This window comes from Budorcas taxicolor, chromosome 5 (genome assembly GCF_023091745.1).
Source record: "Budorcas taxicolor isolate Tak-1 chromosome 5, Takin1.1, whole genome shotgun sequence".
In the NCBI taxonomy this organism is placed as follows: Eukaryota; Metazoa; Chordata; class Mammalia; order Artiodactyla; family Bovidae; genus Budorcas; species Budorcas taxicolor.
The window spans coordinates 157526616-157550551 of record NC_068914.1 but is presented as its reverse complement, the minus strand read 5'-3'; the positions used below and the strand labels follow the sequence as shown (position 1 = coordinate 157550551).

The window sequence follows — 23936 nt, the reverse complement described above, 5'->3', positions numbered from 1 at the left end:
GACTGTGTGGATCACAATCAACTGTGGAAAATTCTGAAAGAGATGGGAATACCAGACCACCTGACCTGCCTCTTGAGAAATCTGTATGCAGGTCAGGAAGCAACAGTTAGAACTGGACATGGAACAACAGACTGGTTCCAGATAGGAAAAGGAGTACATCAAGGCTGTATATTGTCACCCTGCTTATTTAACTTCTATGCAGAGTACATCATGAGAAACGCTGGACTGGAAGAAACGCAAGCTGGAATCAAGATTGCAGGGAGAAATATCAATAACCTCAGATATGCAGATGCCACCACCCTTATGGCAGAGAGTGAAGAGGAACTAAAAAGCCTCTTGATGAAAGTGAAAGAGAAGAGTGAAAAAGTTGGCTTAAAGCTCAACATTCAGAAAATGAAGATCATGGCATCTGGTCCCATCACTCCATGGGAAATAGATGGGGAAACAGTAGAAACAGTGTCAGAGTTTTTTGGGGGGGGCTCCAAAATCACTGCAGATGGTGATTGCAGCCATGAAATTAAAAGACACTTACTCCTTGGAAGAAAAGTTATGACCAACCTAGATAGCATGTTCAAAAGCAGAGACATTACTTTACCGACTAAGGTCCATCTAGTCAAGGCTATGGTGTTTCTTGTGGTCATGTATGTATGTGAGAGTTGGACTGTGAAGAAAGCTGAGCGCCGAAGAATTGATGCTTTTGAACTGTGGTGTTGGAGAAGACTCTTGAGAGTCCCTTGGACTGCAAGGAGATCCAACCAGTCCATTCTGAAGGAGATCAACCCGGGGATTTCTTTGGAAGGAATGATGCTAAAGCTGAAACTCCAGTACTTGGCCACCTCATGCGAAGAGTTGGCTCATTGGAAAAGACTTTGATGCTGGGAGGGATTGGGGGCAGGAGGAGAAGGGGACGACAGAGGATGAGATGGCTAGATGGCATCATGGATTCGATGGACATGAGTCTGAGTGAACTCCGGGAGATGGTGATGGACAGGGAGGCCTGGCGTGCTGCGATTCATGGGGTCGCAAACAGTCGGACACGACTGAGCGACTGAACTGAACTGAACTGAACTCTCCCATCACCCACCATGAACACTTGGAGAGTCTTTCTGTGCTTTTTCTAAGCATACAGGCACGTGTTCCTTTGCAAGAATGCCTTCATGCGGTACAGTCATTGGTTCTGTAATTTGTTTTCTTCCCCTTACAATAAGTCAAAAACCTCTTTGTACTTCATCAAACATTTGTCTGCATTTTTTCTCTTAATTGTGGACTGTTTCAAACAAACAGGAACATATATAAAGCAGCCCTATACTGATTTGCCTGCTAGAGAGAGTGGGCATGACAGCCAGGCCAGAGGAAGACCCCCTTGGGAAGGTGAAACTCTCTGGGGCACAGACTGGCCTCAGCCTCCCTAAGCGTTGGCAAGAGTCCTCTGGGGCAGCTGGAGGGCAAGGCCAGGGTGTGGCTACCCTATCAGCATGTACTGCAGGGCGGCAGTGTGGACTTTCAGTACAAAGCAGTCAGAGGCATGGGTGGTCTGTCTTCTTGCTTTTGAGCTCACTGCACCTGTGTCCAGATCTCAGGAGCACTTCTGCAGACACTTCTGTGAGGTGGAACAGTGTCCTTCATGGAGCCAGGCAGCAGGACATGGAGGGGAAAACAAGGGTTCATCAGGCAGTGATCAAGACAGCCAAGGGTGGACGCGAGCCTCGACCAGGCTCACCGGATGTTCAGCTTCTTTCTCTTGGCTGTGCTGGCTCTTCTCTGCTGAGAGGGGCCTCTCGGGATTCCTCTCCAGTTGGTGCCAGGGCCTAAGACCTCATGTGGAGTCGAGGCCGGAACCTGAGGATTCCTCTCCAGTACTGACATGGATCTTGGGGTACTTCTGGAGTCTCCACAGGGGAGTCAGTCCTCGTCTCGAGTGGGGACATGCACGTCCGCTTTCCTCCCGAGCTCTAGCAGCAGTGTCAGGCTTCCCGTCGCGTTGATACAGGGATCTGTGGCTTTCCCTCGAGGCTTTCCCACGAGGCTTTCCCACAGGGCTGTCACACATGCCACCAGGGTGTGAGTCGATCCTTGGTGTGAAAGTCGAGGCAGTGCAGGGAAATCAGGTTCCTCTGGAGTGGACTGAGACATTTGGGGGACTTCTGGAATGGTGGCACGACCCCTTGAGTTCCTCTCGACTTTCCTGTTGAGAGTTGCTCCGGCTGCTCATTGTGGGGTTTCTCTTGTTTCAGAGCACAGGCTCTAGAGCACAGACCCAGGAGCGGTGGTGCACAGACTTTGTTGCTCTGCAGCATGGGGAGTCTTCTTGGACCAGGGATCAAACCCGTGTCCCCTGCATTGGCAGGCGGATTCCTAACCCCTGGACCTCCAGGAGGCGGTCTTAAGAAAGACAGCAGAGGGGGTATCTTTTTGGAGATCTTGTGTTCTTTCCCATGGCTGACTTGAAGGATGCTTGACTGAGTGACAGTTCAGCGTTGGAGATCCTTGCCCCGCGGCATCATGAGGACATACTGATGAGCCAGCTGGAGCCCTTCTGCGTTCTGAGCCTTTCTGTGTAAAACCTGTTTTGTTCTTCCTGGTCAGTTTTAAGCTTTTCATCCCCAGAGTTCTGGAATTCCATACTGATAAATCCTCGATGTGGATCTAATTTCATCCATGGTGCCAGCTCTCGGGATGCTTATATCCTTTATTTTTCAGAAATTAAAAGTTTTGGTATCCTTCCCTCCAACTTCTCACTTCTCTTTCTTGAATCCCTGTTACTCAGAATCCTAGACTTCCTGGGCTGGCCTTCTAACTTCCTTTCTTCTTCTCAGAATTTGTTGTTTTTTTTTAAAAAAAAGGAAAACCTTTTGTGAAGTTTCTTCAACTTTCTCTTCCTGGCCCTCTATTGGTTTTTACATTAAAAAAAATATTTATTTATTTATTTGCACCAGGTCTTCACTTGCAGCATGCAAACTCTTTAGTTGTGGCGTATGGGATCTAGTTCCCTGACCAGGGATCAAACCCAGGTCCCCTGCACTGGGAGCATGGAGTCTTAGCCACTGGACCACCAGGGAAGTCCCTAATTTTTTTTACTGAATTTATTATTACTTTTTGTGTATGCAGGATCTTAGTTAGCTGACCAGGGATCAAACCAGTGCCCCCTCCATTGGAAGCATGGAGCCTCAAGCATGGGACCTCCAGGAAAATCCCTCTGTTGATTTTTTAAATTCTGCTGTCTTATTTATTATTTCCAACACACTGTGTTTTTTTTTGTTTGTTTGTTTCCTGAATGTTCTTAAAAAAAACAACTTCCTGTTTTTTTTTTTTCATTGACGCAATGGCTTCACTTACCTCTCAGTTATCAAGGGTAATTTTCTTAAAACAATTACTTTTGTCTCTCAAGAGAGTCCTTGATTCCTATCAGAGATGTGGAAGAGATGTTCAGGTTAAGACATGAACAGAGGAGATGTTGCTGTTATTTTTTATTTTATATTGTTGCTATGATTTATTTTTCTTAATGTTGCTATTTTTTATTCTTTGCCACACTGCCTGGTTACAGAATCTTAGATTCAGTCCCCACCAGGGACTGAACATGGGCCACAACAGTGAAAGCACCAAGTCCTAACCACTGGGCCACCAGGGAATTCCCACGTTGCCGTTGTCTTATTTATTACTTTATTTTTCTGTATGTTAGAGGCTTTCCTCAGCTGTGTGGGGATGTTTGGCTGGCTGCTCATGATTAGAAGAAAAAGGAAAATAAGTCTACGGATGTTATATGTTGAATTAGCTTCACTGTGAGTCGAACTTGGTGGCTGTTCGGTAACTTCCTGTTCTGTCAATATCCTCATTTATTTGTTAGATATTGGTTTATTTATTCTTGGCTGTCAGGTCTCAGGTGCAGCCTGTGAGATCTTCTGTTGTGGCACACAGGCTCAAGGGCAGCTTTCCTCAAACAGTTACTTTCTTTTCTCATGATAGTTTCTGATTCCTACGCATTGTTGTTATTTTTTATTTTTTGTAGCTCTGCTCAGCTTGAAGAATCTTAGATTGTGGCAGCCAGGGATCCAACCGTCATCCCCTGCATTGGAAGGCAGATTCTTAACCACTGTCACTAACCACCAGGGACATCTGCATCAATATCTTTAGGATTTTCCTCTTGGACTGGTCACAGTCTCCAAAGGCCCTCCAGCTCTTGCCTGGAGGGTAGGGGTCTGGCGGCACATTTCTGGGAGCCCAGCTTGGGGGGCATGGGCAGAGTCTCTGCATTCAGCAGTCAGTATCCACTGTTCCGGGACAGTCCTCACATTCACCCCTGTCCCCTGCTTGCCCAGTCCTTACCAGAGCTAAGAATCTGCCAGAATGAGGGAGAGCTAGAGACAGGAAAGATATCTAAAGATCTGTCTTCTTCAAAGACACCTTCAAATAGTTCTCTTTATTTCAGCCGTTTTAACCTTTAGATCTACAAGTGGCTACCGCTGCCAGTTCCTAAGCATTTGAAAATTCTGTTGTATGAATAGGGGCTGGTTCTCAGCTCTTGGGGCTTCCCTGGTGGCTCAGAGGGTAAAGCATCTGCCTGCAATGCAGGAGACCTGGGTTTGATCCCTGGGTCTGGAAGATCCCCTGGAGAAGGAAATGGCAACTCACTCCAGTACTCTTGCCTGGAAAATCCCATGGACAGAGAAGCCTGGTAGACTACAGTCCATGGGATCGCAAAGTGTCAGACACAACTGAGCGACTTCACCTTCTTTCTTTCTCAGCTCTCAGCTGTCTGCAGTCTGCTAAATCATACTGGGCCTTGTGCTTTCTAGCTGGAAGAGATTCTGTTGCTAGGGCCCCCTTTCCTGTTCTCTCTGTCCTGTGGTTTATGTCTTTAAAAGATTCCTCTTCTGTGGGTTGATAGGCTTCTGGGGGCAGCGTGTCCTCTGTTCATGTCTTAACCTAAACATCTCTTCCACATCTTTGAGGACACAGCATTGTATGGACTTACCGTCAGTAGCTAATCACCTCTGGCTGGATATGCACCTCATTTCCATCTTTTCTGTGTCAAAAGCAAGGGGACTGTGCATCTCCTAAGAGCTATGTCTTTGCTCATCTGATTCTTTTCTCAGGACAAACTCACTTGTGAGATTTGATGATGTGAGTCCACTTAGATCTTTCTCAGTCTGAGATGTGTGTGTGTCCAGAGTGTGTGTGTGTGTGTCCAGAGCTCCTTAGAGGCTGGCAGGGGAGGGAAGGGGTATAGATACAGGTGGGTTCAGAATTAGATTCTCTCTAACCCAGTCTGGCACCACAACCTGGAAACCAGATAATCCCAATCTCCAGTCCTACTTCTGTCACTAACCATCTGCCACTTAACCTTTGAGACTCTGTCTAAAAAGTGAAAGTGAAAGTCGCTCAGTTGTGTCCGACTCTTTGCAACCCCATGGACTGTAGCCTACCAGGTTCTTCTGTCCATGGAATTTTCCAGGCCAGAATACTGGAGGGCTAGACCTTGCCTTCTCCTGAGGATCTTCCCAACCCAGGGATACAACATGTGTAAACTGAGGATAATAATAGCACCTATTTACCATAGAGTTCAGTTCAGTTGCTCAGTTGTGTCTGACTCTTTGTGATCCCATGGACTGCAGCACACCAGTCTTCCCTGTTCATCATGAACTCCCGGAGCTTACTCAAATTCACGTCCACTGAGTTGGTGATGCCATCCAACCATCTCATCCTTTGTCATCCTCTTCTCCTCCCACCTTCAATCTTTCCCAGCATCAGGGTTTTTCAAATAAGTCAGTTCTTCACATCAGGTGGCTGAAGGATTGGAGTTTCAGCTTCAACATCAGTCCTTCCAATAAATATTCAGGACTGATCTCCTTTATAATGGACTGGGTGGATCTCCTTGCAGTCCAAGTGACTCTCAAGAGTCTTCTCCAACACACTTCAAAAGCATCCATTCTTTGGTGTTCAGCTTTCTTTATAGTCCAACTCTAACATCCATACATGACCACTGGAAAAACCATAGCCTTGACTAGACAGAATTTTGTTGGCAAAGTAATGTCTCTGCTTTTTAATATGCCATCTAGGTTGGTCATAACTTTCCTTTCAAGGAGTAAGAATCTTTTAATTTCATGGCTGCAGTCACCATCTGCAGTGATTTTGGAGCCCCCAAAATGAAGTCTCTCACTGTTTTCCCATCTATTTGCCATGAAGTGATGGGACCGGATGCCATGATGTTCGTTTTCTGAATGTTGAGCTTTAAGCCAACTTTTTCACTCTCCTCTTTCACTTTCATCAAGAGGCTCTTTAGCTCCTCTTCACTTTCTGCCGTAAGGGTGGTGTCATCTGCATATCTGAGGTGATTGATATTTCTCCCAGCAATTTTGATTCCAGCTTGTGCTTCTTCCAGCCCAGCATTTCTCATGATGTACTCTGCACAGAAGTTAAATAAGCAGGGTGACAATATACAGCCTTGATGTACTCCTTTCCCTGTTTGGAACCAGTCTGTTGTTCCATGTCAGTTCTAACAGTTGCTTCTTGACCTGCATACAGATTTCTCAGGAGGCAGGTCAGATGGTCTGGTATTCCCATCTCTTGAAGAATTTTCCACAGTTTGTGGTGATCCACACAGTCAAAGGCTTGGGCATAGTCAATAGCAGAAATAGATGTTTTTCTGGAACTTTCTTGCTTTCTCAATAATCCAATGGATATTGGCAATTTGATCTCTGGTTCCTCTGCCTTTTCTAAAACCAGCTTGAATATCTGGAAGTTCACAGTTCATGTACTGTTGAAGCCTGCTTTGGAGGATTTTGAGCATTACTAGCATGTGAGATGAGTATAATTGTGTGGTAGTTTGAGCATTCTTTGGCATTGCCTTTCTTTGGGATTGGAATGAAAACTGACCTTTTCCAGTCCTGTGGCCACTGCTGAGTTTTCCAAATTTGCTGGCATATTGAGTGCAGCACTTTCACAGCATCATCTTTCAGGATTTGAAACAGCTCAACTGGAATTCCATCACCTCCACTAGCTTTGTTCATAGTGATGCTTCCTAAGGCTCACTTGACTTCACATTCCAGGATGTCTGGCTCTAGATTAGTGATCATACCTTCATGATTATCTGGGTTGTGAAAATTATTTTTGTACAGTTCTTCTGTGTATTCTTGCCACCTTTTCTTAATATCTTCTGCTTCTGTGAAGTCCAGACCATTTCTGTCCTTTATCAAGCCCATCTTTGCATGAAATGTTCCCTTGGTATCTCTAATTTTCTTGAAGAGATCTCTAGTCTTTCCCATTCTATTGTTTTCCTCTATTTCTTTGCACTGATCACTGAAGAAGGCTTTCTTATCTCTTCTTGCTATTCTTTGGAACTCTGCATTCAAATGGGTATATCTTTCCTTTTCTCCTTTGCTTTTCACTTCTCCTCTTTCCACAGCTATTTGTAAGGCCTCCTCAGACAGCCATTTTGCTTTTCTGCATTTCTTTTTTGGGGGGATGGTCTTGATCCCTTCCTCCTATACAATTTCATGAAACTCCGTGCATATTTCATCAGGCACTCTATCAGATCTAGTCCCTTAAATCTATTTCTCACTTCCACTGTATAATCATAAGGGATTTGATTTAGGTCATACCTGAATGGTCTAGTGGTTTTCCCTACTTTCTTCTATTTAAGTCTGAATTTGGCAACAGGAGTTCCTGATCTGAGCCACAGTCAGCTCCCGGACTTGCTTTTGCGGACTATATAGAGCTTCTCCATCTTTGGCTCCAAAGAATATAATCAATCTGATTTCAGTGTTGACCATCTGGTGATGTCCATGTGTAAAGTCTTGTCTTGTGCTGTTGGAAGAGGGTGTTTGCTATGACCAGTGTGTTCTCTTGGCAAAACTCTATTAGCCTTTGCCCTGCTTCATTCTGTACTCCAAGGCCAAAGTAACCATAGCGTTACTGTGAGGAATTAAAAGCGGCTAATGTCTGAAAAATCTCCAGGGCTCTGTCCAATGTAACATATGTGTACTGAAAGCTTACAGTGTGTCTGGGCTGAAGGAATTATTAATATAAAAGAGAGCACAGCAGCACGGTTAATCAAATACAATAAGCAACATGGAAGCGTTTCAAGCACTTGTCTACCGCTAGGTTGAATATTACATTGCGTTAAGTTGCTTAGTCCATAAATGTTTGTGAGGGCTCAGGGTGCGGTGTGGTGTTTTCTTCTTTCCCGCGCAGGTTTAATTAAGCACGTGCCCCCACGGATCCCCAGAGACCAGTCACTAGTTTCAGAGCCTGGGCCGGAACTGGTACCCGCGGAACCTTTCTCCCCGAGGGTGCCTCAGCCCGCCCGGCGGGAAATACATCAAGGACCGCGCCGCGCCTCCGGAAGTCGGGTCTCGGTCGCCCCGGTTACGCGCGTGGGGGCCGGGTTCCCTCACCATGAGTGTCCGGGTCGCGCGGGCCGCTCGGGCCTGGGCCCGAAGCGTGAGCGGCCGCCGTGGCTCCTCGAACTGCCCGCGGCCTCCGCCGGCTGCTGTGGACGTGGCGGCGCTGTTGCGAGAGGCGACCGTGGCGGACGGAGGGCCCCGGGACGCGGAGGTCGCGGCGGGACGGCGGGAGCCGGGCCAGTGCTCGGTGCTGCTCTTCCCCGGCCAGGGCAGCCAGGTGGTGGGCATGGGCCGCGGGCTGCTCCGCTACCCGCGTGTCCGCGAGCTTTACGACGCCGCCCGCCGCGTGCTCGGCTACGACCTGCTGGAGCTGAGCTTGCGCGGGCCGCGGGAGGCCCTGGACCGCACTGTCCATTGCCAGCCCGCCGTCTTCGTGGCTTCGCTGGCCGCCGTGGAGAAACTGCATCACCTGCAGCCCGCGGTGAGGCCTGGGGCTCCCTCCTGTCGGGCTTGCCGCGTCCACTTCGGTTTGGCAGGTCCTTCCTGAGGTCCCACCTGTGCCAGGCGCTGCGGTAGGCGCAGGAGATAAACTGGCGTGATCAAAACGAGGATCGGTGCTTGCGTTTTAGGGCAGGGAGATAGATCAGTTCAGTTCAGTCTTTCAGTTGTGTCCGACTCTTTGCAACCCTATGGACTGCAGCACGCCAGGCCTCCCTGTCCATCAGCGACTCCCGGAGCTTATTCAAACTCATGTCCGTCGCGTCGGTGATGCCATCCAACCATCTCATCCTCTGTGGTCTCCTTCTCCCGCCTTCAATCTTTCCCAGCATCAGGGTCTTTTCCAATGAATCAGTTCTTCACATCAGGTGGCCAGAGCATTGGAGTTTCAGCTTCAGCATCAGTCCTTCCAGTGAATATTCAGGGCTGATTTCCTTTGGGATGGACTGGTTGGATCTCGTTGCAAGGAGATAGATAACAGAGAATAAAATATACTGTGGAAATTGCCTAGTGTGTGAAGGAAGTGAATGGCCGGTTTCAATTGTAAGTGATCCTTAATCATTTAATGAATTACTAAACAGTTTTAGAAGGATGAACCTTCATGAAGGGTCCTTGAGAAGATGATGAAAGTATCCCTTCACTTGAAGTTGTGGGATGATTTAATATCAAAACATGTTAAGACAGAACTTTACCCCATTTCATCCTCACCACAACCTTGAGAGGTTGGTAGCATTATTTTATGGATGGGGAAAGAGGACGGCAGAGATAGTAATTAGCTTAAGGGGTCCTGTGAAGTCGTGATAACATTTACCCAGTGTTTGTCCTGGGCCAGCTCTGTGCTGAGCGATTTAGAGGCCTTATCTCCATGTAGTTCTCTGTTAGCAACCCTGTGGGGGTAGGTTGAGCTCTGCCCATTTCACAGATGAAATAACTGAGGTGAGGAGGCTAGGGGACTCTCCCAGGCTAACCATCAAATCCTGCTCTCTGTGACTGTGAAGGGGATGCACTTAACTTCTGTACTTGGTGCCCTCTGTCTCCATCGGCCTGAGAGGCAGAAGCAGGAGAATCCAGAGCCCTGGGTTGCAGTCACAGCTTAACCACGGAGTCCAGAGGCAGGGTTTGACCTCCCTTGCCAGGGAAGTTCCGCATCAGTAAAGGGCTGGTCAGTGATGGTTGAGGCCACTTCAGTGTGTCGTCCTCTAGCTGGAGCACCAGGCCAGCAGAACCTGGCTCACTGAGCTGCTGAACACTGTCGGCTCGGGAGTGTGGAGCCCCCGACAACTCCCCTGAGAACGTGGCCTCATGTTCCTCTGCATCTGTCACTGCAGGTCATTGAGAACTGTGTTGCTGCTGCTGGGTTCAGTGTGGGAGAGTTTGCAGCCCTGGTGTTTGCTGGAGCCATGGAATTTTCTGAAGGTACCCGGGAAGGGAATTGATTTTATGCATGGGGTGTTGTCTTGCTGAGGACAAGGGGCACCGCCAAAAACAATTGTGGACCTACTCAGGGCTTAGAGAAGGGGACACATGGGTGGGGATGACAGTGGGACCTGAGGACCAGACTTCACCTGATTCGAAGCTTGAAGGACTTATCAGGGAGTTTCTTTCTCCTCTTAGTCTTGTGAAAGCATCTTGCTTCTGTCTGTCCCACTGTTCGTGGGCATTTTAGCGCATTCCAGTGCCTGTCATGTGATGGACGCTCAGTAGATACTCATTAAGTGAAAGAGAATAAATCAGTGTTTGATCTTGAGATCAGTTTCATTTCTTAAGGTTTTTGTGTGTAAACAGGTCAACATTTTGCTTATAGTTAAGTACAAAGGACTTGAATAGGCATGTCTCTAAAGATCTACAAAGAACCAATGAGTACAGGACAAGATGTGCGACATCTCAGCCATCACGTTACAGTCCTTCAGTTCAGTGCAGTTGCTCAGTCGTGTCCAACTCTGCAACCCCATGGACTGCAGCATGCCAGGCTTCCCGTTCATCATGAACTCCTGGAGCTTACCCAAACTCAGACTCATGTCCATTGAGTCGGTAATGCCATCCAACCATCTCCTCCTCTGTGGTCCCCTTCTCCCGCTTTCAATCTTTCCCAGCATCAGGGTCTTCTCAAATGAGTCAGTTCTTCACATCAGGTGGCCAAAGGATTGGAGTTTCAGCTTCAACATCAGTCCTTCCAATGAATATTCAGGGCTGATCTCCTTTAGGATGGACTGGTTGCATCTCCTTGCCATCCAAGGGACTCTCAGGAGTCTTCTCCAACACCACAGTTCAAAAGCATCCATTCTTTGGCACTCATTTTTCTTTATAGTTCAACTCTCACATCCATATATGACCACTGGAAAAACCATAGCCTTGACTAGATGGACCTTTGTTGGCAAAGTGGTGTCTCTGCTTTTTAATATGCTGTCTAGCTTAGTCATTGCTTTTCTTCCAAGGAGCAAGTGTCTTTTAATTTCATGGCTGCAGTCACCATCTGCAGTGATTTTGGAGCCCAAGAAAATAAAGTCTGTCACTGTTTCCATTGTTTCCCCATCTATTTGCCATGAAGTGATGGGACCAGATGCCATGATCTTAGTTTTCTGAATGTTGAGTTTTAAGCCAACTTTTTCACTCTCCTTTTTCACTTTTCATCAAGAGGCTCTTTTAGTTCTTTTTCACTATCTGCCATAAGTGTGGTGTTATATGCATATCTGAGGTTAATGCTATTTCTCCCAGAAATCTTGATTCCAGCTTATGCTTCATCCATCTTGGCATTTTGCATGATGTCCTCTGCATAGAAGTTAAAGAAGCAAGGGGACAATATAAGCCTTGACAGACTCCTTTCCCGATTTGGAACCAGTCTGTTGTTCCATGTCCAGTTCTAACTGTTGCTGCTTGACCTGCATACAGATTTCTCAGGAGGCAGTGGTCTGGTGTTTCCATTTCTTTAAGAATTTTCCACAGTTTGTTGGAAAGACTAGAGATCCCTTCAAGAAAATTAGAGATACCAAGGGAACATTTTATGCAAAGATGGGCACAATAAAGGATAGAAATGCTATGGACCTAACAGAAGCAGAAGATACTAAGAAAGGGTGACAAGAACACACAGAAAAACTATGCAGAAAAGATCTTCACGACCCAGATAATCACAATGGTGTGATCACTCATCTAGAGCCAGACATCCCGGAATGTGAAGTCAAGTGGGCCTTAGGAAGCATTACTATGAACAAAGCTAGTGGAGGTGATGGAATTCCAGCTGAGCTATTTCAAATCCTGAAAGATGATGCTGTGAAAGTGCTGCACTCAATACGCCAGCAAATTTGGAAAACTCAGCAGTGGCCACAAGACTGGAAAAGGTTAGTTTTCATTCCAATCCCAAAGAGAGGCAATGCCAAAGAATGCTCAAACTACCACACAATTGCACTCATCTCACACGTTAGTAAAGTAATGCTCAAAATTCTCCAAGCCAGGCTTCAACAGTATGTGAACCATGAACTTCCAGATGCTCAAGCTGGACTTAGAAAAGGCAGAGGAACCAGAGATCAAATTGCCAACATCCGTTGGATCATTGAAAAAGCGAGAGCGTTCCGGAAAAACATCTATTTCTGTTTTATTGACTATGCCCAAGCCTTTGACTGTGTGGATCACCACAAACTGTGGAAAATTCTTAAAGAGACGGGAATACCAGACCACCAACCATTAGGGAAATACAAATCAAAAGCTCAGTGAGGTACCACTTCATGCCCACCAGGATGGCTTTAATTTAAAAAACAAGAGGAAAATAGTACGTGTTGGCAAGGATGTAGGAACCTCACACACTGTTGAAATATAAGGCAGCGCCGCCGTCGTGGAAGGCAGTTTGGTGGATCCTCAAGGTAAACGTGGAGTTGCTGTGTGGCCCAGTGGTTCTGCTCACAAGTCTGTACCTAAGAGATGAAAACGCATGTCCACACTGGAAAACCTGCACACAGATGTTTGTGACAGCGTTATTCATATTCATTTCCAAAAGGCAGAAATTATCCAAATGTCCATAATCAGATGAGTGGATAAACAAATTGCGGTAGATCGACCCAGTGGAATATTCAGCCATAAAAAGAAATAGAATCCTGATGTGGGAGCATGGACGAACATCAGAAACATGCTAGGTGACAGAAGCCAGACACAAAGCTCACTTATTTTTCTATGAAATGTACGGAATACATAAATTCATAGACAGCTGATTAGAGGTTACTGGGGGTGGAGGGAAGGAGAAATGGGGAGTGATTGCTTGGTGGGTATGGGGTGTTTTGTGGGCTGATGGAAAGGGTTTTTTGGCCGTGCCGGGTCTTTGCTGCTGCCCGCGGGCTTCTCTCTCGGTGTGGCGAGCAGGGGCTCCTCCCTAGGTGTGGTGCACAGGCTTCTCACGTGGCAGAGCACCAGCTCTCGAGTGTGGGCTCAGTAGTTGCTGCATGCAAGCCTAGCTGCCTGACAGCATGTGGAAACTTCCCAGACCAGGGATTGAACCCGTGTCCCAGCATTTGCTGGTGGCTTCTTAACCACTAGACCACCAAGAAAGTCCTATATGTTCTGAATACAACAAATACTGCTGCATTTATGCACTTAAAACTGGTTATATTTTATGTGAATTTCACCTCTTTTTTAAAAAAGCATTATAGAAAGAAAGCCTGGTCAAAAAAGTGAGAAAACTTTTCGTATTTCTATATCCTAATAAAGATATTTTATAGAAATATAGTTTAATGTGTACACAATTTGCAGGATTATTGATGTGTTTTTTCAGTTGACAGCTTGCAGTTATTTAATGCCTGCTTGGGAGGGCCTCCACATTGCTGTGTGTTCTCTCCTGCTTCCTAACATGGGCTCTTAATGTGTTTGCTCCATAGTTCTGCTTGTGTAAGGGGCTGAAACTCCAGCACAGACATACTCAGTGCTGGGTGAATGAAGGTGTGTTGAGAGAAAGGGCGCAGGGTTTGTTCCCCTGGCCTTGTCGTCCCATCAAACCCCGGACTCGCCCCTGAACTGCTTCTTGATCTGGTCATCTCCTCCCCACCAGGGAGCAGGCCCAGGACCAGGGCGATGCTATCCAGTAATTGGATAGCATGAATCCAGTCCAGTCTTTTTTCTCCAGTTTTTCTGAAGTATAGTGAGGTTACAATGTTGTGTCAATTTCTGCTCTTTAGTGAAGTGATTCCGTTATACATACATACTTTTTATCTTCATTTACATTATGGGTTATCACAGGATATTGAGTATATATCCTCGTGCATAATAGTTGGCATCTGCGAATCCCAAATGCTCAATCATCTCCTCCCCCACCTCCCCTCCCCCTTGGCAGCCACAAGTAGTCTGTTCTCTGTGTCTGAGTCCGTATCTGAGGCATGTTCATTTGAGTTGGGGCTTTTTTAAGCTGTTGTTTTCATATTTTACTTATTTATCTTTGGCTGCATCAGCTCTTTGTTATAGCGCGTGAGCTTCTGTCTAGTTGTGGCTTAGTTGCCCCGCAGCATGTGGAATCCTAGTTTCCCTCAGTTTAGTTCAGTCGCTCAGTCGTGTCCGACTCTTTGCGACCCCATGAATTGCAGCACGCCAGGCCTCCCTGTCCATCACCAACTCCCGGAGTTCACTCAGACTCATGTCCATCGAATCCATGATGCCATCCAGCCATCTCATCCTCTGTTGTCCCCTTCTCCTCCTGCCCCCAATCCCTCCCAGCATCAGAGTCTTTTCCAATGAGCCAACTCTTCGCATGAGGTGGCCAAAGTACTGGAGTTTCAGCTTTAGCATCATTCCCTCCAAGGATATCCCAGGGTTGATCTCCTTCAAATCGACTGGTTGGATCTCCTTGCAGTCCAAGGGACTCTCAAGAGTCTTCTCCAACACCACAGTTCAAAAGCATCAATTCTTCAGCGCTCAGCCTTCTTCACAGTCCAACTCTCACATCCATACATGACCACAGGAAAAACCGTAGCCTTGACTAGACGGACCTTTGTTGGCAAAGTAATGTCTCTGCTTTTGAATATGCTATCTAGGTTGGTCATAACTTTTCTTCCAAGGAGTAAGCGTCTTTTAATTTCATGGCTGCAGTCACCATCTGCAGTGATTTTGGAGCCCCCAAAAATGAAGTCTGACACTGTATCCACTGTTTCCCCATCTATTTCCCATGAAGTGATGGGACCAGATGCTATGATCTTAGTTTTCTGAATGTTGAGCTTTAGGCCAACTTTTTCACTCTCCTCTTTCACTTTCATCAAGAGGCTTTTTAGTTCCTCTTCACTTTCTGCCATAAGGGTGGTGTCATCTGCATATCTGAGGTTATTGATATTTCTCCCAGCAATCTTGATTCCAGCTTGTGTTTCTTCCAGCCCAGCGTTTCTCATGATGTACTCTGCATAGAAGTTAAATAAGCAGGGTGACAATATACAGCTTTGACGTACTCCTTTTCCTATCTGGAACCAGTCTGTTGTTCCATGTCCAGTTCTAACTGTTGCTTCCTGGCCTGCATACAGGTTTCTCAAGAGGCAGGTCAGGTGGTCTGGTATTCCCATCTCTTTCAGAATTTTCCACAGTTTATTGTGATCCACGCAGTCAAAGGCTTTGGCATAGTCAATAAAGCAGAAATAGATGTTTTTCTGGAACTCTCTTGCTTTTTCCATGATCCAGCAGATGTTGGCAATTTGATCTCTGGTTCCTCTGCCTTTTCAAAAACCAGCTTGAACATCAGGGAGTTCACGGTTCACGTATAGGTGAAGCCTGGCTTGGAGAATTTTGAGCATTACTTTACTAGCATGTGCTGCTGCTGCTGCTAAGTCACTTCATCGTGTCCGACTCTGTGTGACCCCAGAGATGGCAGCCCACCAGACTCCCCCATCCCTGGGATTCTCCAGGCAAGAACACTGGAGTGGGTTACCATTTCCTTCTCCAATGCATGAAAGTGAAAAGTGAAAGTGAAGTCACTCAGTCATGTCCAACTCTTCGCGACCCCATAAACTGCAGCCTTCTAGGCTCCTCCGTCCATGGGATTTTCCAGGCAAGAGTACTGGAGTGGGGTGCCATTGCCTTCTCCAATGAGTGCAATTGTGCGGTAGTTTGAGCATTCTTTGGCATTGCCTTTCTTTGGGATTTCAATGAAAACTGACCTTTTCCAGTCCTGTGGCCACTGCTGAATTTTCCAAATTTGCTGGCATATTGAGTGCAGCACTTTCACAGAATCGTCTTTCAGGATTTGAAACAGCTCAACTGGAATTCCATCACCTCCACTAGCTTTGTTCGTAGTGACGCTTTCTAAGGCCCACTTGACTTCACATTCCAGGATGTCTGGCTCTAGATTAGAGATCACACCATCATGATTATCTGGGTCGTGAAGATCTTTTTTGTACAGTTCTGTGTATTCTTGCCACCTCTTCTTAATATCTTCTGCTTTTAAGTCCAGACCATTTCTGTCCTTTATCGATCCCATCTTTGCATGAAATGTTCCCTTGGTATCGCTAATTTTCTTGAAGAGATCTCTAGTCTTTCTCATTCTGTTGTTTTCCTCTATTTCTTTGCATTGATCGCTGAAGAAGGCTTTCTTATCTCTTCTTGCTCCTCTCTGGAACTCTGCATTCAGATGCTTATATCTTTCCTTTTCTCCTTTGCTTTTCACCTCTCTTCTTTTCATGGCTATTTGTAAGGCCTCCCTAGACAGCCGTTTTGCTTTTTTGCATTTTCCGTGGGGATGGTCTTGATCCCTGTCTCCTGTACAATGTCCCAAACCTCATTCCATAGTTCATCAGGCACTCTATCTATCAGATCTAGGCCCTTAAATCTATTTCTCACTTCCACTGTATCATCATAAGGGATTTGATTTAGGTCATACTGAATGGTCTAGCAGTTTTCCCTAGTTTCTTCAATTTATGGTAATAAGGAGTTCATGATGTGAGCCACAGTCAGCTCCTGGTCTTGTTTTTGCTGACTGTATAGAGTTTCTCCATCTTTGGCTGCAAAGAATATAATCAATCTGATTTTGGTGTTGACCATCTGGTGATGTCCATGTGTAGAGTCTTCTCTTGTGTTGTTGGAAGAGGGTGTTGGCTATGACCAGTGCATTTTCTTGGCAAAACTTTATTTGTCTTTGCCCTGCTTCATTCCGCATTCCAAGGCCAAATTTGCCTGTTACTCCAGGTGTTTCTTGACTTCCTACTTTTGCATTCCAGTTCCCTATAATGAAAAGGACATCTTTTTTAGGTGTTAGTTCTAAAAGGTCTTTTAGGTCTTCATAGAACCGTTCAACTTCAGCTTGTTCAGCGTTACTGGCTGGGGCATAGACTTGGATAACTGTGATATTGAATGGTTTGCCTTGGAGACGAACAGATCATTCTGTCATTTTTGAGACTGCATCCAAGTACTGCATTTCAGACTCTTGTTGACCATGATGGCTACTCCATTTCTTCTGAGGGATTCCTGCCCACAGTAGTAGATATAATGATCATCTGAGTTAAATTCACCCATTCCAGTCCATTTTAGTTCGCTGATTCCTAGAATGTCGACGTTCACCCTTGCCATCTCTTGTTTGACCACTTCCAATTTGCCTTGATTCATGGACCTGACATTCCAGGTTCCTATGCAGTATTGCTCCTTACAGCATCAGACCTTGCTTCTATCACCAGTCACATCCACAGCTGGGTATTGTTTTTCCCCTACCAGGGCTCAAACCCGTGTCCCTGGCATTGGAAGGTGAGTGCCTATCTGCTGGGTCAGCAGAGAAGTCCCCTGTGTCGTATTTTAGATTTCACGTGTAACTGATATCATATGGTATTTGTCTCTCTGGCTTACCTCTCTTAGCGTGATAATCTCTGGGTTCATCCCCATTGCTGCAGATGGCTTTGTGCTCGTTATTTCTCATGGCTGAGGGGTATTCCCTTGTATATATGTGCACCACATCTTTACCCATTCACCTGTGGACACTGAAGTTGTTTCCATGTCCTGGCTGTTGTGAATCGTGTTCAGTCTGTTCTCACATCATGATCACGGCAGCTGCCTCCCTGGGCACACAGCCCCATCCTCCCACTTCACACTTGAGCCGCACTGAGCCGGGAGCCCTGCTTTCTAGCTCATCTGCCTTGCCAGTGTCGAGCTCTCCAGTGAAGGCAGTCATGCTTGATTTACGATAATTATGTTATTAAAATTCATATACTTGTTTGTACATCATTCCAGGCATCTAGAGGTTCTTAATTATTTTCCTTGTTCAGCACCGTTTCTCTAAAATAATTTGTAGTTCTCAGTTTTCACTACAGTTCAGGCAGGCTAGATATTATTGTCTTCATTGTACTATCTAAAAATTTGACCTGGAAGGAGGTCATGACTTTCTTAAGCGATGCAGCTCAGAGTCTCTTCCTTTCCACTCTCTGCCAGGGTTTCTCAACAGCACTGTTGACGTTTTGGAACAGATGATTCTTACTTGGGGGGGCTGTTTTCTGTAGGCTGTTGAACAGCATCCCTGGCCTGTGCCCACCAGATTCCAGTAGCACCCGCCACCCCACTGATGATCAAAAGCTGTTTCCAGATACCGCCCTGGGGGTAAAATCACCCTGGTCAAGAACCACCATCCTGCACCAGCCAGCTCTAAGGCAGGAAGCTCTGTGGGTTCATTTGTACTGTGCCAGGGACCATGCCTTGCTCTCTGATGATCGGGGGACCATCTCTGCAGTTCGGATCCCTAGAGCGGCGGCTTGTGAACTGGTGATGGATCCAGTACCAGTGTCTCCAGTGAGGGTGGAGTTTGTGCTTTGTTTCTCAGGCCTGGGCTTCCTTCTCCATCATGTGCCCTGATTTTTCCAAATGCGCTTCTCTCCGTGTAGGTCTGTACGCAGTGAAAATTCGAGCTGAGGCCATGCAGGAAGCCTCGGAAGCTGTGCCCAGTGGCATGTTGTCCGTCCTCGGCCAGCATCAGTCCAAGTTCACCGTCGCCTGTCTGGAAGCCCAGGAACACTGCAAGACTCGGGGCATAGAGAACCCTGTGTGCGAGGTGGCCAACTACCTCTTTCCTGACTGCAGGGTGATCTCGGGACACCTGGAGGTGGGTGTTGGCGGGAGCAGCCTTCCTAGAACCCAGTTCGGTGCAGAAGGTGGGACTTACTCCACACCCGGGACCCCACTGAGCCTAACGGGTGCTCTGTTCAGCCCTGGTCTTGGCAAGTGTTTGAGGGCCAGCGTGTCTGTGGTGGGGCAAGCGCTCCAGGGGGAGGCTGGGTACTGTCCCCACTCCGCCACGTGCTTCAGTGATGAGGGACGACCAGACCCCAGGCAAATCCCCAGCCCACGTGGAAGGTAAAGGGGCTGAACCAGGTCATCTCTAGGGCCTCCCTGTGATACGCTCTGGCCTCCTCACAGCCTCTTGTCCCCTCGCTTCCTCAGAGGAGCAGCTGCCTCCTGCTGGGTCGCTCTGCTTTTCCTGAGGTGTCTGTTTTTGCACACTTTCTTCGGTCCAGCCTCCACTCACTGCCGACATCCTTTCTCGGGCTGAGGACACACAGAAAGATCAACCAGGGTTCCTGCCGTCAAAGGAAGGCAGCTGTGAACAGAAGACTCCAGGTTTCAGGGCACCGTAGGGGTCAGGCTGGCTACCAGATGGGCCGAGGAGGCAGCCCAGGAGGCTCTGCGCAGAGGGTGGGGTTGCCAAGGGCAGGGGTGCCCCAGGCCGAGAGGCGCCCCGAGCAGCAGGGCCGGCTCTGTGCCATGCGCCTGGCTGGGGCCTGTGGAGTGCAGAAGTCAGGCTGGTGCTGCTCCGTCCTGGCTCAGCCCATCCAGTCCTCACGGCCAGTCCTGTGCTCTGAGCAGGGCGGCTCAGCTGCAGGAAGCTGAGGCAGAGAGGCCAGCGCCCGTGATGGTGGAGGCAGGACGCACCGGAGGCACGTCCTTTGGGGTGATGGAGACAGATGGAGCGTGGTCTTGGGTGTGGAGCCCTAGGTCAGGCTGGACTCTGCTGCAGTGAGGGCCAGACCCCGCCGTGCTGCCCACACGCGTGGATCACCCCCCGTGATGGCTCGCTATGCTGGGCTCTGCTCCACGTGGCTTTTGCTCCAGGGCTCAGACAGCTAAGTAACCTTGGTGTGGAAGAGACAGACTCAGGGCACAGGCTGCACTCCTGCAGGGTGGGGCCCTCGGAGCGGGCCGAACGAGCACCATCCAACCGAAAATATTAACCCCTCCTACCCTTGAAGAACTGTACAAAAAGGATCTTCACGACCCAGATAATCACGATGGTGTGATCACTCATCTAGAGCCAGACATCTTGGAATGTGAAGTCAAGTGGGCCTTAGAAAGCATCACTATGAACAAAGCTAGTGGAGGTGATGGAATTCCAGTAGAGCTATTTCAAATCCTGAAAGATGATGCTATGAAAGTGCTGCACTCAATATGCCAGCAAATTTGGAAAACTCAGCAGTGGCTACAGGACTGGAAAATGTCAGTTTTCATTGCAATCCCATAGAAAGGCAATGCCAAAGAATGCTCAAACTACCGCACAATTGCACTCATCTCACACCCTAGTAAAGTAATGCTCAAAATTCTCCAAGCCAGGCTTCAGCAATACCTGAACCATGAAATTGCTGATGTTCAAGCTGGTTTTAGAAAAGGCAGAGGAACCAGAGATCAAATTGCCAACATCCGCTGGATCATCAAAAAAGCAAGAGAGTTCCAGAAAAACATCTATTTCTGCTTTATTGACTATGCCAAAGCCTTTGACTGTGTGGATCACAATCAACTGTGGAAAATTCTGAAAGAGATGGGAATACCAGACCACCTAACCTGCCTCTTGAGAAATCTGTATGCAGGCCAGGAAGCAACAGTTAGAACTGGACATGGAACAACAGACTGGTTCCAGATAGGAAAAGGAGTACGTCAAAGCTGTATATTGTCACCCTGCTTATTTAACTTCTATGCAGAGTACATCATGAGAAATGCTGGACTGGAAGAAACGCAAGCTGAAATCAAGATTGCAGGGAGAAATATCAATAACCTCAGATATGCAGATGACACCACCCTTATGGCAGAAAGTGAAGAGGAACTAAAAAGCCTCTTGATGAAAGTGAAAGAGGAGAGTGAAAAAGTTGGCCTAAAGCTCAACATTCAGAAAATGAAGATCATGGCATCTGGTCCCATCACTCCATGGGAAATAGATGGGGAAACAGTGGAAACAATGTCAGACTTTGTTTTTGGGGGGGCTCCAAAATCACTGCAGATGGTGACTGCAGCCATGAAATTAAGAGACGCTTACTCCTTGGAAGAAAAGTTATGACCAACCTAGATAGCATATTCAAAAGCAGAGACATTACTTTGCCGACTAAGGTCCATCTAGTCAAGGCTATGGTTTTTCCTGTGGTCATGTATGGATGTGAGAGTTGGACTGTGAAGAAGGCTGTGCGCCGAAGAATTGATGCTTTTGAACTGTGGTGTTGGAGAAGACTCTTGAGAGGCCCTTGGACTGCAAGGAGATCCAACCAGTCCATTCTGAAGGAGATCAACCCTGGGATTTCTTTGGAAGGAATGATGCTAAAGCTGAAACTCCAGTACTTTGGCCACCTCATGCGAAGAGTTGGCTCATTGGAAAAGACTTTGATGCTGGGAGGGATTGGGGGCAGGAGGAGAAGGGGACGACAGAGGATGAGATGGCTGGATGGCATCACTGACTTGACGAACGCAAGTCTGAGTGAACTCCGGGAGTTGGTGGTGCACAGGGAGGCCTGGCGTGCTGCGATTCATGGGGTCGCAAAGAGTCAGACACGACTGAGCGACTGAACTGAACTGAACTGAACTGACCCTTTGGGGGCACAGAGAGCTACCCTGCTATATTTTTTCATGTTACCAATCCCAGGGCTTGGTAACAAGGCAGTAATTGCTAACTCTTCTGTAGAGCTTGTATACCAGGCATAGGTCTTCTCATAGTCCTGAGATAACTATTGTTGTCCCCATTTTTACAGGTGAGGAAACTGAGGCAGAGAGAGGTAAAGCAAAATTTCCCAAGGTCAGTCAGCTACTGTGACTTTCCTTGAGTCTTCAGGAGCAGCTGGCCCAGCTTCTGAGTAGGCCATGGGTGGCGTCAGGTTGGAGGGACACAGCAAATGGGTTAGTGCCTAGGAAGCCCTTTGCTGGATCCCAGGGAAGGGTTGTCAGGGTCGTAGGCCTTGGGCTGTGTCCTGAAGGCACAGGATCTCTTAAGAATATACACAGTTTCAAAGATATTTGCCAAGTATGTTGTGGTTCTGAGTCTGGGCCTGTTAGTCCTGGGGCCCCCTCTGGACGGAGGAGCCTTCAGGGAGTAGCTTCGGGCTGCAGGGAAGGAGAGCTTTGGTCTTCTCTAGAGAAACACCAGATGAGAGCTTTCAGACCCTGGATTGTGAGATGAGACTCGGAGCCTCCTGAATTGTCATCTTGAAGTTTACGGAGTAACAAGGAAACAGGCTTAAACAGTTATGACGAGTAGCAGGATTAGATGCTTTTTCGTGTATCAGATTCTTCCACGCCTCCTGTCTGGTCACTTCCCAGCAGTCTTATGAAGTAGATGAAATTGTGCTCATTTCATGGATGGAATAAAAGAAGTTCAAAGATTTGCCTGGGGCCACCGAGCTAGTGAGTGACGGAGCTGAGACAGGACCACGTTTCCCGGTCTTGGCTCTCTTTCAGGCATAGGGTGGTCACCTGCCCAGGCGGGGCTTGTGAATGGTCAGAAGGGCTTCCGGGACACCAATTTTGCAATTGTGCAGGGTGAAATACACACGCGGGTGTATGGAGAGATGCATATTCTCTACGGAGGACTGATGGCGTCAGGCAGAGATGACCCCCTCGCTGTGTGTTTCTTCCCCTGAGACTCAGTGGCTTAAACCTCCCTTCGTTTTTCTTCCAGGCTCTGCAGTTTCTCCAGAAGAATTCCTCTAGGTATCACTTCAGACGCACCAAGATGTTGCCGGTTAGCGGTGGGTTCCACACCCGCCTCATGGAGCCGGCGGTGGAGCCCCTGGCGCAAGTGTTAAAGGCGATTGATGTCAAGAAGCCGCTGGTGTCCGTGCACTCGAACGTCGATGGGAACAGGTACATGCATCCGAAACACATCCAGAAGCTGCTGGCGCAGCAGGTGGTCTCCCCGGTGAAGTGGGAGCAGACGATGCATGCCATATACGAGCGGAGGAAGGGCACCGTGTTCCCCCAGACGTTCGAGGTGGGGCCTGGGAAGCAGCTGGGCGCCATCCTGAAGAGCTGTAACCTGCAGGCCTGGAGGTCCTACAGCCACGTGGAGGTGCTGGAGGCCAGCGAGGATGCAGAGGGGCCCCTGTAGGGCCTCCCACGGGCCCTGGTGTGGACGAGCCACGGCCGAGGACTCGGGCTCCGGGGGGCTGAGCCCATCCTGGCCTTCCTGTCAGGCCGCTGCCTCCGCGTGAGCAGGAGAGTAGTGTGCTTTGAATGCCCTGTGGAAAGTACTGGAAGCGAGTGTTTCTTCACACGCTGGTGTCCATCTCTCCCTAGCATGCCTCAGTGCTGGGGGCTGCAGCTGTGCTGGTCCTGTGAAGACCTGCGGGTTCCACCCCCGCCTCCTGGGCAGCCCACGTCGCCTCCCCAGGGCCCAGGCGGCTGCTTCGTAGGCAAGAGTGTCCAGAGGCCCGGGAAGGCCTGGCCTGCTGCCGTGTGGGCGCCGTGGGCCATGGCTTGAGGCCAGCGCCAGACACCCTCCTCTGCTGGCCCAGCCTCCTCTGGACACGGTGCAGCCAAAACCTTACTTCCTTGGCCCCTGAATCCAAAGGGCTTTAGGACTCAGCGGGCCTTGGCAGCCATTCGGTCCCCATCACTCAACAGTTGGGAGATGGTGCCCCATATGTTTACTTACCCAACGGAAAGCATCGAGTACCTACTGTATGCCAGGGAGCAAGTGGCCTCTGCCTTGGTGGGGAAAAAGGCCCTTTAGCAAGGTGGGAGCTGCGTCCTCCCCCACCCCCACGTCACCCCTTCCGACTGCAGTCACCGAGTGCCTGCTGTGTGCCCAGGGCCGAGTCCAGCTCGGGCCCGCCCACCGAAATTATCCTCAGCCTGCTCCACACCGGGAGCACAGCGTGGGGTCCCCACTCCTAATATCAGTATTAAATGTGATCAGTT

At 48.1% G+C, this 23936-nt stretch overlaps 1 protein-coding gene across 1 annotated transcript; it reads left to right on the top strand.

Moving 5' to 3' along the window:
• The first annotated feature begins 8394 nt into the window (after positions 1-8394).
• On the top strand, positions 8395-23936 carry MCAT (malonyl-CoA-acyl carrier protein transacylase). The gene is made up of 4 exons (XM_052640051.1): positions 8395-8823; positions 10169-10256; positions 18653-18870; positions 22696-23936. Exons 1-4 carry the CDS (start codon positions 8395-8397, stop codon positions 23122-23124), a joined length of 1164 nt encoding a protein of 387 aa, XP_052496011.1. The 3' UTR covers positions 23125-23936.

Coding starts and splice junctions, on each gene's coding strand:
- MCAT (XM_052640051.1), top strand. CDS start 8,395: ATGAGTGTCCGGGTCGCGCGGGCCGCTCGGGCCTGGGCCCGAAGCGTG. Junction 8,824..10,168: donor TGCATCACCTGCAGCCCGCG/GTGAGGCCTGGG, acceptor CTGTCACTGCAG/GTCATTGAGAACTGTGTTGC. Junction 18,871..22,695: donor TGATCTCGGGACACCTGGAG/GTGGGTGTTGGC, acceptor TTTTTCTTCCAG/GCTCTGCAGTTTCTCCAGAA.